The 15,792-nt window shown below is 37.6% G+C and overlaps 1 protein-coding gene across 7 annotated transcripts in view; it reads right to left on the bottom strand.

Moving 5' to 3' along the window:
* Positions 1 to 15,792, bottom strand: part of TENM3 (teneurin transmembrane protein 3) — a 320,001-nt gene that overhangs the window by 157,452 nt on the left and 146,757 nt on the right. For 2 of the 7 annotated variants that reach the window (XM_075709610.1, XM_075709612.1), the window contains exon 3: positions 14,498 to 14,707. The exons of the other annotated variants lie outside the window; for them this stretch is intronic. In XM_075709610.1, the coding sequence (XP_075565725.1) occupies positions 14,498 to 14,707 (210 nt within the window). The remainder of the gene's footprint in view (positions 1 to 14,497; positions 14,708 to 15,792) is intronic. 7 annotated transcript variants of the gene reach the window in all.

The following is a 15,792-nucleotide window of genomic DNA, read 5'->3' as shown; positions in this document are numbered from 1 at the left end:
CTTCAGAGGGATAGGAGCATGGGATGGAAAGCTGATTTTTTCATTAAATAGCTGCCCCAAGGCAGATACATTCTGAACAAAGCACCTTTTCATGAGATATACCTGTCCCATGGAGAGAACAACAAAGGGAATGAGGAAGGGGAGGTAGGAAGCCTGAACAAGGAGAGAATGATATGAAAAGAGTCCATTAGAAAAGAAATAAAAGGATAAAAGAGAAAGTAGGAAGTGGGATGGAGTGGCATGGTACGGTCTAATAAAGGTTAAATGACTTAATCAATAAGAAAAAGAAGCCTTCAAAGGAGAAAGGGAAAAAGAGGGAAAGGAGGAAATTAAAAGAGCACACTTAAAGGATAAGAAGGATTAAAACTAAGATGGAACAAGAGAAAAAAAAACCAAACCAACCAACTCTCCAAAGAATGGGAAGGAAAAGGCAAAAAAAAAAAAAATCACGTCCATGCATACAGATCACTTCAGGGAGCAAAAGGCTCGTGCCTGCTTGCATCTATTGTGTCGTACATTTGACTATACAGCATTCCTCACAACTTTTGACTGCTTAAGGAGCATTAAAAAGATGAGTCATCAGGGATGGAGGTAAGGGCAGATGAGTCCAGGATGATCTCTACTTTCTCATCTACACTTACCCCTTCCCTGCTTTCCCTCAAGGTGGCTACCAGCAGTTAGGCTCAGAAAGAGCCCGGAAAGAACCTCTCCCTGCCTATTTTTAAGGGATGGTATCAGAAAAAACTGTCCCCGAATCGGTTGCATACTCTCCTAATGGAATAGGGGATTCATGCCTGCCTCTCTGTAAGAGATCTTAACATTTGACAACATCAGAAATTGAAACGGGGTGGCGTATGAGCGGTCTCCATATTCATTAATTTACTTTTCCACATGGGGGAACTGTGCTTATGATGCCTGCTGACACTCCACAGCAGTAATGTAGCAATGGAAACCATCATTCATACGATGGTAAACAATGAATACACCAAGAACAGGGGATCTAATTTACTAGTGCCTTCTGTGGATTCCAAATTAGAGGCTTTGATGCATCACCACTTGGCTTTGCTCGTATCTCAGAGTCACTATTAACAGACAGATATGGCAAGGAGCAACTTCTTTGCCTCCAGAGATTCAGATAGTGTAGTGGAAACAGCACACCATTTTAGGATTATTAGCCCACAAAGCAGCAGCAGAGCTTTGCTCTTGGAGGCAGAAATCATGGCAAAGAAGCTGCCTGATACTTATGTCAGCAGAGAGCATGTTTTTGCGTGGTAGAAATACTGGACCTCCTGCTATTTTTTTCCCTTGCTACTCAACATCTCCAAAGGAACCAGACAGAACTAGATCAGCACTGATGAGGCAGCAAAAGAGCACTGAATCCTGAGGTGCCCGTACTTCATAACTTTTAAGAGCTTTTCCCAAAGGCCTTCTGCAGATGCCACTGAATTGTTCCAGTCTTTGTAACCACAGGAATATACTTTTCACATTACTTTAAATATGTTTTAAGTTCTGTTGTAATCATGGAAGTACGGTAACAGGAACCAGAAACATAAGCATATGGTAACTACAACTTAATTCTGCCAGGATTTAAGCCTTTATTTGCACCTGTGTAAACTGAGAGTCACTAACCATCATCACCAAGATGAAAGGTTAGTGCACTGATTATAGACTATTTAGTATTCACGTTATTATTTCTGATCAATGTCAGAGAAAAATTCTATGCCACTAACCATACACAAAAAAAAAAGGTAAAAATCTTTTAATCATTCTCTTGATTTTCTTTCTGCCTTCAAATTTCTTGAACTTTTAGTGGAAGCAGCATCCTATCCATCACTCCAAAATACATACATAAATACCTGCTAGTATAAAATTCCAGGTGCAAAATTCATAGTCACTGTCTGCTCCTTTAAGATATGACAGAACAGATTAAATCTGGGGCAGAACAGCATACAAGAACATCAACGTCGCTAAAGCATGCATGAAGGATATGGAAGTTTCCCCAAGTTCCCTAGCATGGAACTAATACTACCGGGTACTTACTTCTAGAGATGTGTGGTTAAAATGCTTAAGTTGAAGCATTTTATTCTTTACTAGCTTGCATTTTAACTCTCTTAAGGAATTTTCCACACACAAAGGGGAAAAAAAATCTGGTCTGTTGTGGCCATGATCATAAAAAGTTATTATACGGTAATGAAGCAAAGCCGCATGCAAAGTTCAAGACTGAATCAAAAGAACTTCCAGATAAATTTATTTAACAGAAATGTTGATCTATCTGAGTATTGCTAATGATAAAGCAACTGGACAAACCGGGGCAGGCTGTAATGTTTCACTTGGCTATTATTCTGCTGGTCTTTCTCTATAACACTAGCCATTCTAATGTCTAGCTAACAGTATAAATAACTGTAATGGGGGAAAGAGGAATTTCCCTTTCAGGCTCAAAACAATGTCAGTACACCGGCTGATTCCTCCGCCCCGCCCAGGAATGTCCCTCAGGGCCTCCTGTCCCAGAAGGCTTGCAAAGCAGTTTATTCTAGAGGGCTTTTTGGAAGCTAGAAAGGAGTTTTAAAAATATCTAACCCATCCTCCCTCTCTGCCTTCGGGCTTGCTGGCTTAGGCACACAGTAGCCAGAATTCACTGCAATGAGGGGAGACAATAAAGACTTTCAAATGGGAGACTAGTTTAAAATAAGAAATAATCCAACTTGAGTGAGGAAGAGATCCATACGTGATGCTGCGGAGCATTCTGATGCCAATTATTTTGAGTTATTAACACAAAACTGTAAACAAACAGAAAAATATTCCATATTACAAGCCACTGATTAAGGGCTTTGAGGGAATAGATCAGGAAGGGCATCTGAAATAAAATACTGCAGTGAATTTTAAGAACTATACATTACAGCGCATAAGTAACAACTTTATATTGTATCTCTTGAAAAATGCATCATAAAGACTTGAGAAAGAAGTATTATCTTTGAATTAGCCAGGTAAATATGCCAAAAATGATGCATACCTGGAGACACATAAGATCTAAAGGACTTGGAAATTGAAGCTTACAAGGGACCAATTATGCTATCGGTGGATACTTTTTATCTAAGCATTACTTTTATATTCTGATGTCAAGACGATTAAAATGGTGAAGTGCTTCTTTCTAATTTTTCAGTACCAGTAAAAATAACTTCTAAGTTAATTAATGAAAAATAGATCTTTGGACACTTACCACACGTTCATAATCACAAGCAACTTCTTTACTAGTACACTGCTGCTTTAAGAAACTGTATCGGTCGGCTTTTCCATTTTTATCACCCCCATCTAGAGTGCCTGCTGGCAAATCAGCAGCGTGTCGGAAACGGGTGAAGAACATGAAGATATACAAGTGTGAATTTCATGAAGTCTGTTGCTCCCACTATGCTATATACTTTTGGCCAGTAAAACAATGTAAGTACTTAGCTCCAAAACCCCATGTTGCGCATCTCATCCCGGTAGCAATTACAGCAAGAGTCCAGCTGTAAAAACCTTATGGAGCTGCTGTGCAGATTCAAAGAATCAAGAGCGCAATTCATTAGAAGTGCTTCACTTGCTTTCTGAAGCATTTTTGATGCTGGTGTACACAGAAAGAAGGGTGCAAGGTCACCCCTGTCCTTGCCTTTTCACCGCTCAACAGAGGACAAGTTACCAGAAAGCAACCTAGAGACCACACACAGTATTTTAAACCTTTCCTGAACACACTGTTGGACACCACTGAGGAGAAAGAACGGAGCATGCGACAAAAAAACCTTGCGGTCTTTGGATTTAATGAACAGAACAACAAGTCCCCTTACACCAACCATGAGCAACAAAATCAAGGGAACGCTTTACCCTTCTTTGAAGCTTTCTGAATGAACTAAAAGATTCAAACCGCAGCAGCTGATATTTCACACTCAGTGATAGCCAAGTCAGCCTTCTGTATATTCAGCTATCATATGTTTTTGTACAAACAAATTCTGTTACATGTTGTTTCAAACAGGTACCGCAGCGTTAAATTAAAGCTTTAAGAAATGCACATAAAATAATATTTAAGAGAATATTTCATGTGGAGTCTCCAGGTTATGGCAATGATGGGATAAGGTTACTGCTGATTGCTGCAAAACAGAGTACGTATCAATGCAAAGATGAGTGGGACCGATGGCAGAATTTACAGTAACTGACTTCCTTTCAATTTCCAAGTCCTCTGCACTTACAGTATTTCCAAACTGAGGGTTTTTTTATGACAACAAAGTATCCTGTTACACACACAGAACTGTTCTTTTACACTGTAACTTGCTGCTAACTGTTATGGGATTTATCTTCAAGAGAAGAATAGCAATAAAGAGGCAAATTAATTCAGTTTTCTGTAACCGTAGCAGGGATACTAGTGTAAACATAGAGCATTCCCATGGAGAGAATGTTTTTAGTCCTTTGTAATAAATGATCAGCAGCTTAGCAGACAGAAACATCCTTACATTTTTTTTTACCTCCTGGCTCAGAGAATGCATCTCATACCTATGAATTCTAACGATTAAAATAATTCTACCAATTACTTTGCTACATTCCAGTATGCATAGTCAAGTATGTAATGCAATAAACTATGCCTGAATGGTCTGTTTACCCCACAACAAGTTACAAGGAAAACTCCTTCCCCTTAAAGGACTTGTCTCTTTAGAGCACGCAGGCTGGCAAAAAGCCAAGGGAAGCTGGTGCTTAAGCAACCAAGACTGAGCAGTGCCTGTGTGCATTGCAATCTCAGCCAACCGCAGTAAATGTTATTGGAGTTTTTGTGCTGTAAAATTGCTGCTTTCATGCCCACTGCATCTGACAATAGGAATCCTTGGCCTTGCATGAGAGAGGAAGGCTGATGTGCCTTCTAGTCAGATCTCTGTATCCTTAAAAAGTAGGGTTACTACTCCTGTGTACTCCTAATGGGTTAGTGACAAAAGAAATTCATGTCAATGCTATGTCCAGACACAGAAAGATACTAAATGGAGAAACCTTTTGTGTATGAGGTATAAGAGCAGAGAAATTATGCTTTCAGTGTAGTCCTTAAGTTTTTAAAATCATTGATAATATTTAAAAAGGTAAGTGATGTTAAATTCAAGGTGGCAACTGTTTAGCCTTTTACTTTCCAAAGCAACTCTGAGATAAGCTGTTTTCACAATCATCCAATGCGCATCTATTTATATTTTGCTTAGTGACTCAAGCGCAAAATCCTCAGTATTTCTCCTATGAAAGACTGCAACAAACATCTGCCAGCAGAATTTGCGAGAGTCCTGTTTACTTCCAGCGAGCAGCATGTTTAAAGCACTAAAACATTGCTCTCCAACTTACAGCTAGCCAGAACAGAGTTCAAGTGGAAGCCAAAGCCAATGAGGAGACAAATCATTTTTTTTTTTATCAAATGCTCCTTTTTTTTTTTTTTTTTTTTTGCTACAATGACTTTTTCAACACTATAGAATAAAACATGCTTGCAGTTGCATTACAATGACTTGACTCCTGTGTTAACCCCCACGGGCCACTTCCATTTAATCCAACAGCAACCTGGCTTTCCTCAGAAGTGCAGAATCAGGCCCTAGCAATCATCAGCATTCAGCAGAATTAAGGAATAATTTAAGTATTTTATGTATTTGCACAGCTCTTTTTCTTCAACTGTAACTAAAGACTCAGTCCCAGCTGAAGGAAGAAACTTTTCCACAATCAGTAGGACAGGACAGTGCATGTTATCCTTACTAAATTTATACATTTCGTACCAAGCTAGTAGACATTTGGTGCTTTCCAAAGCACCAGCTCCTTACAATGAGCATGACTACATAACTAATTTGAATTCAGCTAAAACAAACAAAAAATTAAATGACTGACCAAGCTTTCACAGCTGGGGAAAAAACATGACTTTTTTTTTTTTTTTTAAAGAAAAACAACCCCCAATGAGAGCAGCCTAAAGACTAAGAAACCAGAAGATTTAAATAAATAAAATTAAATAAATAAATAAATAAATAAATAAATAAATAAATAAATGAAGATTTTATCAAAACTTCACAACCTTCAACTCATTCTATGTTTCTGGAAGAACTTTTGTATTCCTAAAGCTATCAAGGCTCAGTGAGTGTTAGAGCTGATAAGAAGGGCTTGTGAAGCTCTTGTGTGATGAACAAATGGGAGCATGTGTAAGATCTTCAGTGCTCTCTTTCTAAACAAGGCTTTTAAAAAAAAGATTTTGTATTGTGGTACAGAGTTAAAAATACTAGACCTTTCCCTGAAATAAAATAATGAAAAATCATAAATAACAGAGTTTAATGTGATGGTGCGAGACACTTGTGCCTGATCCTGACCTCCCACAAGTTACTTGCTATGCACTTGCACACCGTTTGTACCTCTGGAAGTCAGCTTAAGCAGCAACTGAGTAAAGTCCTAAGCTTTGTAATTTATAACGAAAATAAACTCTCTATGTGACTGATCCGTCTCCTTTTACCTTCTGAATCATAAAACAACTTCTACCATAAATTTGGTAGAGCCTACTTTTTCCCACAAGAGCAGTACATCCTTGTTCCTGATCGTGACTTCAGGGTTCTTCTGTTAACAAACTGCAACAGAATTTAAATTCAAGCTCCTTATCTTGCAATTAGGAATGTCTGTTCTGTAATCAAGCTAGTCAAAGGAAACAATGTGTGTGCAAGCACTGGCAAGCAGGGAAGGGATGCATTTTTGACTCTCATGTTCATCTATACTGCCAGGTACGTTTGTTCATTTTAAACGATCTGACATTTGGATGCAGCTTTCTTCCTTCGATAAAACTATATTCTGCTTTTATATTTCACTGTATTTCAGAATCAATTTATCTTCACAGATTTTCTTAACTTGCAAGATTTTTTGTAATATGATTTTTGATGGGGAAGGGAGAGGGGAAGAAATGTCTCTACATCAGATCATATCTGCAGTACGATACACAGTTGGCAGGTTGTCCCATCTGGCATGCATTCGAGTATAAGATGGATAATTTGTCACTCTGAATCCTTTGATTTGTGAAGAGGCCGAAATCATCTTTGGAAAGATATTTTGCAGCTAATGATACAGGAGGTGTGGGGGAGACTGTTCTTTGAAGGCTACAAAGGCCACAATCTGAGGAGAAATAATTGGTCTTGGCTCTTCTATTAAGTAACAGAGATCGAAAACTACAAAAATCTTTATGAGAAAAACATGCCTTACAACAATCAGATATGAGAACTAATTGCCCACCACTTTGCAAAATTTGATTTTGGAGGGGTGAGGGTGAGATTGGGGAACTGTAATTTGCTCTTGGCAAACAGGCTGAATGCTTAATTAAACTGAACAAATGTACATTTTTGTACATTAAAGGAACAATGTTGACAGAAGTTTGGCTTAAAAACCAAAGAAAGAGGATAAAAAGACGGATTCATGAAATTGAAATCAAATATCAAAAAGGGATCAAAAATAAACTGGCTAGCGTTCAAGGCACAATTTTTTAGTTTCTAAAGCAACTGTATTTGCCCCAAGCACATGGAACAGATAAATTTGTCGATCTGTACCTAAAGGGTATTGGCCATCCCGCACTGTCTGATTTTTGACCGTAAGAGATTAAGTGCTTCTGTAGCTACGGAGGAAGCCTGCAAGCACTGCTACACAGTGGTTGAAATGTAACAGTCTTCAGCCTCAGAAAAAAGTCAGCATGTATTTTGATAGCACGAACTTACTCCGTATTTACAGAAAGCTTGTCAAATACCTCTATTCAGCATCACGGGCATTTTGAATCTATGGGCATCAAACATTTTTGCTCACGAAATAGTTCCAGCTCAGAAGACATTGGCAGTTTTCACTGAGAACAGGCAACCTTATTTTGTAATTTTGCAGGATATAAAATGGTCCAGCAAGTGGGAAGGGAAAGTATCTGTTTTGCAAATGATTTATTGTGGAAGGTGTGGACAATTTCAGAGTCAAGTCTGGGCTATGGGACAAATTCTAGCTTTCTGTTACATTTCAACAGACAATGCATTGCAACGTGCATGCTGCTAATGAAACACACTTACCATAGCTTAATATGATAATCTCTGTTATAAACTACAAACTCACGTATACCTAATTTGAAATGCACACAGCTATTACTGGAAAAGCACCAGGAGGTTATACCTCAGTCCACCTTCTCCTAAGCGAACGTAGGTTTGTTCTCAGCAGTATGACTGACATTTTTATTTATTTTAATTTCATGTTACAAAGTGACAGAGGTTCTGTCACTTCCCTTAGGATAGACTTAGATATTTCAATACAGTTCACTGTTAGATAGCTTTTCCTGATAACAAGCCTGATCTTTCCTTTCCTTATTTTCATCCTGTTACTTTTAATTGCATCTCTACATGATGTACAACATGCTCTATTCCATCTTGGGCTATTGGTTTCCCCTTGTCAGCACTTAATTAGTGCTTAGGCTATGTACTGAGTCAAAGTTTTATTCTCTTACCTATTCCCATATATTAAAAACTCTAACCTTCTAAATCTTTTCATCCAAATGTATCTGAACAGTAGAATAAATAGCAGTAATTCTAGAATAAATAAGAGAATTTGACAGGAACCTTGAAAAAGCAAGAGGCCCAAATTCAAAACTTATATTCCATTGATGCTATGTCTATCATTCCCTCTTTGCTGATGTATTTGTATACCCAGCTCAAACTCTACTTGTTAGTCAGACCATGTTGCAGATTTATGTCTGATTAAAATTATCTACCAGTGTTTCTCCTCAGATTTTTCCTGAATATTCTGCATCTCAGACCAGCTTACTTTTTTCAGTTCTAATTTCACTTTATTAGGTTCTGGCCATACAATTAATGATCTTTCCTTGTCCTTTTCTATTAACATTTTGTCCCCAGTTGGCACTCAGAACTCTCACTATTTAGTATCATTAGGAAATTACATTAGTGCCATTTTTACTCCTTCATCCACATAACTAATGACGATGTTAAATAAAACCAAGATTACAGCATATCCCCATGATGTTCTTCAACACAACTCCTCCCAGTTTGATCTATTATTCTTCATTTATTATCACAGGCTATTTCAAACCAAACAGGTCTGAATTCATTTTTCAAGCAACACATCTTAGGACCAGTGTCAGACCTGAAGACAAATTGTATGTACTGATACAACAGTGACAAAACTAATTTATCATGAATTATGAGATGAGAGATAAAAAAAATCTTATTAGACAATGTGTAAGATGACAATGAAAACAGGGCGTGTGGATACCCACAGAGTTTCCAGGGAATTCAGATGGATTTCCAGTTCTCAGAATGATAGAGAGAAAAAAAGCAAATTTACACTTCACCAGAAAAAGCCCCAACAGCTTTTAAGCATTCAACCTCACACCATCATGTTTGCATTTCTTTCTCCACTAGCACTTCTTACCCCAGTCCTTTTGTTCCCCAATAATCAGAACTAAACCGCTGTTGATCACATGGCAGGTGACAGCCTGGCTGCTAAGTTTTAGTTCAGTAACACATGCAGTTTCCCTGAGGAAAACATAGTGGAGTAACTATGGCAAAGCAGGGATGGAATAAGGCCCGGGAAGTGTTTTGTAGGCACTGAAGCAGGACTGCCAGAAAGTTACATGAGGTACTTCCAAGATGTTGGCTAGAGCCGACCTAATTTGCTGTGGGTCTTCTCAATATTCACAGGTTATTTCCAACCTTCTCACAAGCCAGTAGGGTATGAAGGAGGAAAATCACACTGTCCTCTTCCTGCTCTCACAGGAGCAAGTGCAAGAGCTGCAAAGGAGCAAAAGATACCTTAAAGTCACTTGCCTCTTCCACTAACTTTTAACACAAATCCCTGTGTGTACTTCCACTCACACTTCAATTTCATGCTTCTGGTGGGAAAAGGCAGAAGTGGGGAGAAAAGGAAGTGGCAGATTGCTTAGTTATGGTGGTTATACATTCACTCAGATATCCAGGCAGAATAAAACATGAGGGTTGGAGGGAAAGTCTGACTTGTAACAAAAAAAGCCCTAATAAAATTCACACTTATGCTTTGCACGTGTATTGCATCTGGTCATTACTGTTGCCACTCTTGAGCATTTGGCCTCTATTCTCTCAGGTGCTTGGACAAAAGCAGAAGGTTCTGACTTTGGCTTCTTGACATTGTGGTATGATAAAATAGTAATCACTTCTGTATGACAGATACTTTTGTATAACCTCTCCCATCAAATTCTAATGAGTCATCATGAACTAAAGTCCTCAAATTATCTTTATAGGAGAATTATGCCACAAGAACATTTGTGTCTGTAGAGTGAGATGTCCTACAATGAGACCTCTGAATATGAAGAGTTCTTGTATGTTATCAACCAGATAGATTATTTTTTCTCTTTCACAAATTAAAATTCAGAATTGTGCTCTAGATTTCCGAATTTTTTCTCTTTATAGGAAAGCTTAGCCATTTTGAACTGAAAAGCCCATCAATATGCAACTCGCATGTGGCTGGAACAAAATTTTGTTATTGCGCATCACCTGGCAGATCCTTGGTCAAGGACAACTGAAAAACATTTTACATTATACTGAATGTTTTTTCAGATCTTCCCAACAGATGAACTATCATCACAAACTGTTATTAAGAAACATGAGAACCTCGTACAACTTCAATGTTCAAATACACTGCATAAATGCTGCTGTGAAATATATCTTTATTTTGCATTTGATGGTTCTGCCATGTTGTTTGCAATTCAGGGAGTAAATATCCTCAAATCGGAATTTCTAATTCAGACTCTTCATCTCCACTGTCATGCTAAAAAGTGTTAACATTTAACTATACCTTTTCTTCATAGTCTCTGCTTAATCTAAGAATTTAGCACTGTATTTCTCATTATAATACATGTCTGTGTTGAAAGATAAGCTACTACTAATTTCAATAAATTCCCCTCCAAATTCTGACTAATCTATAATTTTTGGTGGTAAAAGATTAAGAAGCTTATCAGGAAGCTTAAATACAGACTTTACATGACTTCTATTGTTTATAAGCAGACTTTATTACATAAAGAAACCCTCTCCACCTTGGCCACATTCAAGAATCCTCTCCTCTCAGCTCCTAGTTCACTCTCCCTCTTGCTTAAACAACTGTTCCTCTTCCCTGCAGACATATTCAGATGCCCCTGTTTCTTATAAACCAGTTCACACTTCTTTCTAAAAACAATAAAACTAGTAAATTGTTCTGAAATCAGTAGATAAATAGGCTGACTGCTGGAACAGAGTCAGTATACTGAGCTGCACCACGGAGAAGAGGAACAACAAGTAGAATAATTTGGAGGTGCTATGTAAAGGAACACTGTTATGGCTGATGGTTCAAAAATTTATCTCCTGAATTTTACAACGTATTAACACTCTGCTTTTAGAGAAATTAAATGATTCCTAGCAAACTGTCCACAACAGTCCTCACTTGATCTGAATTTTTAAAGCTAGTAGCAATACCTCCATGAAGACCTTTTCTTCTCATGTGGCAAGCATTTGATAATTGGTTTTAGTAATACTTATTCCTCTTTCAGCTAATTCCTCAAATGAAAGCTAATTCCCATTGGTCAACAAAACAAACTAATCAAACCCAAAGGCTTAGATTAATATAATTCTAAATACATAATCAGATCCTTTAAATTTTGAGGGAGTGGATCAAATAAACTACATTGATCAAATGAACTCAGACTAAAGGAAAACAAACAGACGTTTGCATAGACTAAAGAGAGGGAAATTTAACTTGCTATTCACATAAAGTCAATATAACTGAAAACAGTTAAATAATACAATTATTTTCAGGCAGTACCTTTTTCATCCTAAATGCTTCAAAAGTGGTCCCCCACCCAAATATAAACCAATTATAAATTGCCAATATAAACATTGGACAAAGTCATCCAGAATGTGGCACTGGAGTTATTTTGCACCCATTAACATTAGGTAGCATGGAAAGCTTCTTTTGCATCTGGATGAATTAAGACAACTGGTGAAAAAAAAAACCAACACCTTCCTTCTGTGAAAGTGCTACAGAAGCTGTATTACTTACCATTTTAGCTAAAGAAATTACAATATTCAAATAAGACTGTACCAAAGGCCACGATTAAATGATATTTACTTTCTAGGGTAGATTTGGAGAGATCCACATACTGGTAAAAAGGCTACACAACAATGCAAATCATCGCATAGAAGAAAGTTGTAGCTAACTCAGAAATTATTAGCTTAACTGTTAAATTCTGCTCTTTCTTGTTTTACAAAGAACATACTTTTTCCCATCAATAGGCCAACAGTATAAAATATGAGAAACAAACCATGAACAAATCAAGTAGATATTCGAAGCAATATTCATATACATGCTGGATGAAAGCATCCTTTCTTCAAGTAATGCAAACCGTGGTCCTGCAGCTGGCTGCAGGGATGGAAGCCCGCTACCAGAACACCTATGGTCTTCTCCTTGTCCAGCAAAAAAGCAAACCCCACTTAAATTATGACAATCACAAATACAGTATCCGTGGTTAACAAGTTGAAGCACTTCGAAAAACAAGTCTAATCTTGTGGAGAGGGAGAAAGATCATTAACTGTATTATACGACCGCCAGCACTACTGGATTATGAGTGTATATGTATCATTGATTTAATTCTTTGACAGCGGGAAGCAGAAACTGCAAGCACTTCTATTGCACATATACACTGAAGGGGCAAATCTCAGACATCTGCAGATAGACGAGACAGGGGAGCACAGCGGGAAGAGAGAGGGGAGGAGAAAATGGACATGCACTTAAAGAGTATGCTGGGTTTCCCTTCTGCTTAGCAAAAGTCTTACCAAGAACAACTCTCTCAACTTACACCACCGTGTTAACTTCTGTCCTGCTTGTCATCAGAAACCCCCTTATTTTGTCCTGCTAAAAGGCCAAGACTTGACTTGCCATGGGACCAGCTGGAATTATTTTGGCTAGTCTGGGGTGAAAGGGGTTAAGGAACATTCCTCAAGTTTGGCAAACTCAGACTGGCAAGCAACTGTTGAAAATTTCAGAAGCAGCAAAATGCTAAAACCTATAGGAATGATGAACACTTATTAGCTTCCTAAGAGGCTAGGAGGTGTAAGGCATTCATTCCAACTATTCAAAAATTTCAGCAGCTTTCTCTTGCTTTTGCATTTTTCATTTGTAGAGGAAGGACTGGTAGATACAGTAATCTAAATGTATTGACTTATTGAACTAAACCAGGCTACCTTTTGGATAATGCATACATTTTCTAACAGATTTCATATTCCTAGACATAAAGGAAAGGAGACATCTTTGTAACATACCCAGATTCTGACAGTGTATTACCATTTTTTTTGGAGTTCTTCACAGATTAAATATTGAGCAAGTTGAACATGCCAAAATAAAGTTATCATTGTTAATTTTAAAGATCTTAATCCAAGCCCCTAACATGGTAAAAAAAAAAAAAAAGGTAAAAAGGTTGTCAAATTCAAATACACAACTCCTCTTAGCAGATTGGCCTTTTAGACGCAACACCAAAGTTGCACTCAAAGCTAGGAAGAGAAGCTCAAAGCTCGTATTTTTGCTCTGCAAAATAATTCCATCCAACCAACTGATGTGCAATCTGTACGAAAATATTTCTCCAAACCCCCTCTAGTGGTTCATCTGTAGGAGAGTTCTTTACAATCAAAAGACAGAAACAGTTCCTAGAAAATGAAGAGGCTTGTTCCAAGCTTTGCTGATCTACTGGGGAAGGGCTGTGAATTCACAAATTATTTTTCCAGTCTGCCTACCTCAAGAAAATCTATTCAATCATGCAACAAAAATGGAATGGTGTGGCTATTATTTTCTAATGTTTAAAAAAAAAGTAAAAATGTGATTTCTTATGGCATGATGTATAAGTGGGCACTGGTGTTTCAACTACATGTCACTCCTGCTAGTTACTCGCACTGGTTGGGAGGATGAGAAACATGGAAACATACATCTCAGGAGCCACCGTTGCTCTCACCACACAGCTCTCTTCCTCTAGATCTCTTTCCTCCATCAAGAGTACCCTACCCAGTAATGCACAAATCCCATTCTCCTGCCCCAGGGAAATTAAAGGAACAGCTGGAACCTGCTGAACTTGATGAGGTAGTAAAAGGTAACTTTTCAGATTATTCTGAAGCTAAACATCATGACCATCTAACCAACTTCAGCCTACCCTTTAAAAAGTACAACTAAAGGCTAGTCACTTGCTACAAATTACATTACATAACAAATCATTAATGGCTATTGCTTCATATGAATATTACATTTTAAAGTAACTTAAATGAGCTTTTATATACTAGAAGTTACTTTCTACTCCTGCTTATCCTACAGTAAAGTAGAAACATTATTTGCAACATTTAAAGGAAAATCAGTTTAAAATACAAAGTCATTTTGATATTTTAATTTTTATTAGGCAATTTTGTAAGAGGATGAAAAATAGAAGGGTATTCAAACTATGGACAAAGTGTCCTCTTCTTACCATGACCTGGGACAGACACTGAAACAGTACCGGTCTGTACTAGATAAGAGCTGGCAGTATAGTCCTCATCTGTATCAGAATCCTGAACTGGCTGGCTGGCATTATTACTTAATAACCACCTCTGGTTGTCATGGAGATTGGGTGATGGAGGAGGGGAGTGTAAATGTTCAGTAACTGATGGACTAGATGAGGAGGATGGCATGGGAGGACCTATGAAAAAAAAATAAAAAAAAATTTAAAATATGGGTCAAGATATCACATGAACAACAGATCATTTATTTTTTGCATCACTGAAAGGCTAATAGTCTCCTTCAAACAACAAAAAGAGATGGACAAAGAAAATATGACAATAGCATGTAATAAACTGGTTTAAGTGCTTTAGAAAACGTAACACAGTGTCATGACTTGCTATTTCAGTGGACAGTGCCTGTCGCTACCTGGAATTACAACGTCTCTGCAACACAGAATAACAGAGGAACAGGTGCCAGCTGAAATGACGTATCTGTTGTACAGCCATTTGGAAAATACAGTGTTTTCTATTTTCCAAGTCTTTAAGCAGAACAGAAGTACTGAAATATATGGCCAAATACAGGGCTGCTTCTTTCAGTGGGACACTCCTGTCTAAAATCTACTTATGGAAGAAGATAAAACAGATAAGCAGAGAAACAGGAACAGTTTTCCAAGCTCACACATACAGGGAAACTCAGAGACCTAAATTTCTGCCGTATGAGTTATTCTGACAGGTATTTAAGTTTTTAGCACTGTTTCTCAGATATATATACTATTTAAAATCTATTAAAATGTTTAACCTGTCAAACTTGAGTCCATCTGCACAAGTTGTTTTAAAACATGCATACGCAATGACTACATCCCATTTCTACATCTTGAAAGTATCATAAAGGCATCACGGAGGAAGACAGATTTAAATAAAGCTTTAGGATATCACTGCAATGCATTTAGTCCTTCAATGAAACAAGAATTAAATCCAGTAAGCAGGAGAGAAAGGGCTACCTAATTTACCCTGTGAATATATTGGTTCTTTATAGTATTTAGTCAGCACAGATCTCTCTGTGAGAGTAGGACTGCTGGACTACTTTTGAATAAAGTATTATGTTGCCTGTAGGTGGGGAATTGTACCAGAAAATGAAGCAGCTTTATTACATACTTTATGTTAAAAAAAATTAGATTAACCTGCATGGATACCATTCATAACTATGAATCTAAATTTAAATTAAAGGAAAAGAGGGTTTTTTTTTTTTCATCATGTAATGAGTTGTTTTTATGGTACTCAGTAG

The sequence above is a fragment of the Pelecanus crispus genome, chromosome 4, assembly GCF_030463565.1.
Source record: "Pelecanus crispus isolate bPelCri1 chromosome 4, bPelCri1.pri, whole genome shotgun sequence".
NCBI classification, from domain to species: Eukaryota; Metazoa; Chordata; class Aves; order Pelecaniformes; family Pelecanidae; genus Pelecanus; species Pelecanus crispus.
This window is presented reverse-complemented; position numbering and strand designations above follow the sequence as displayed.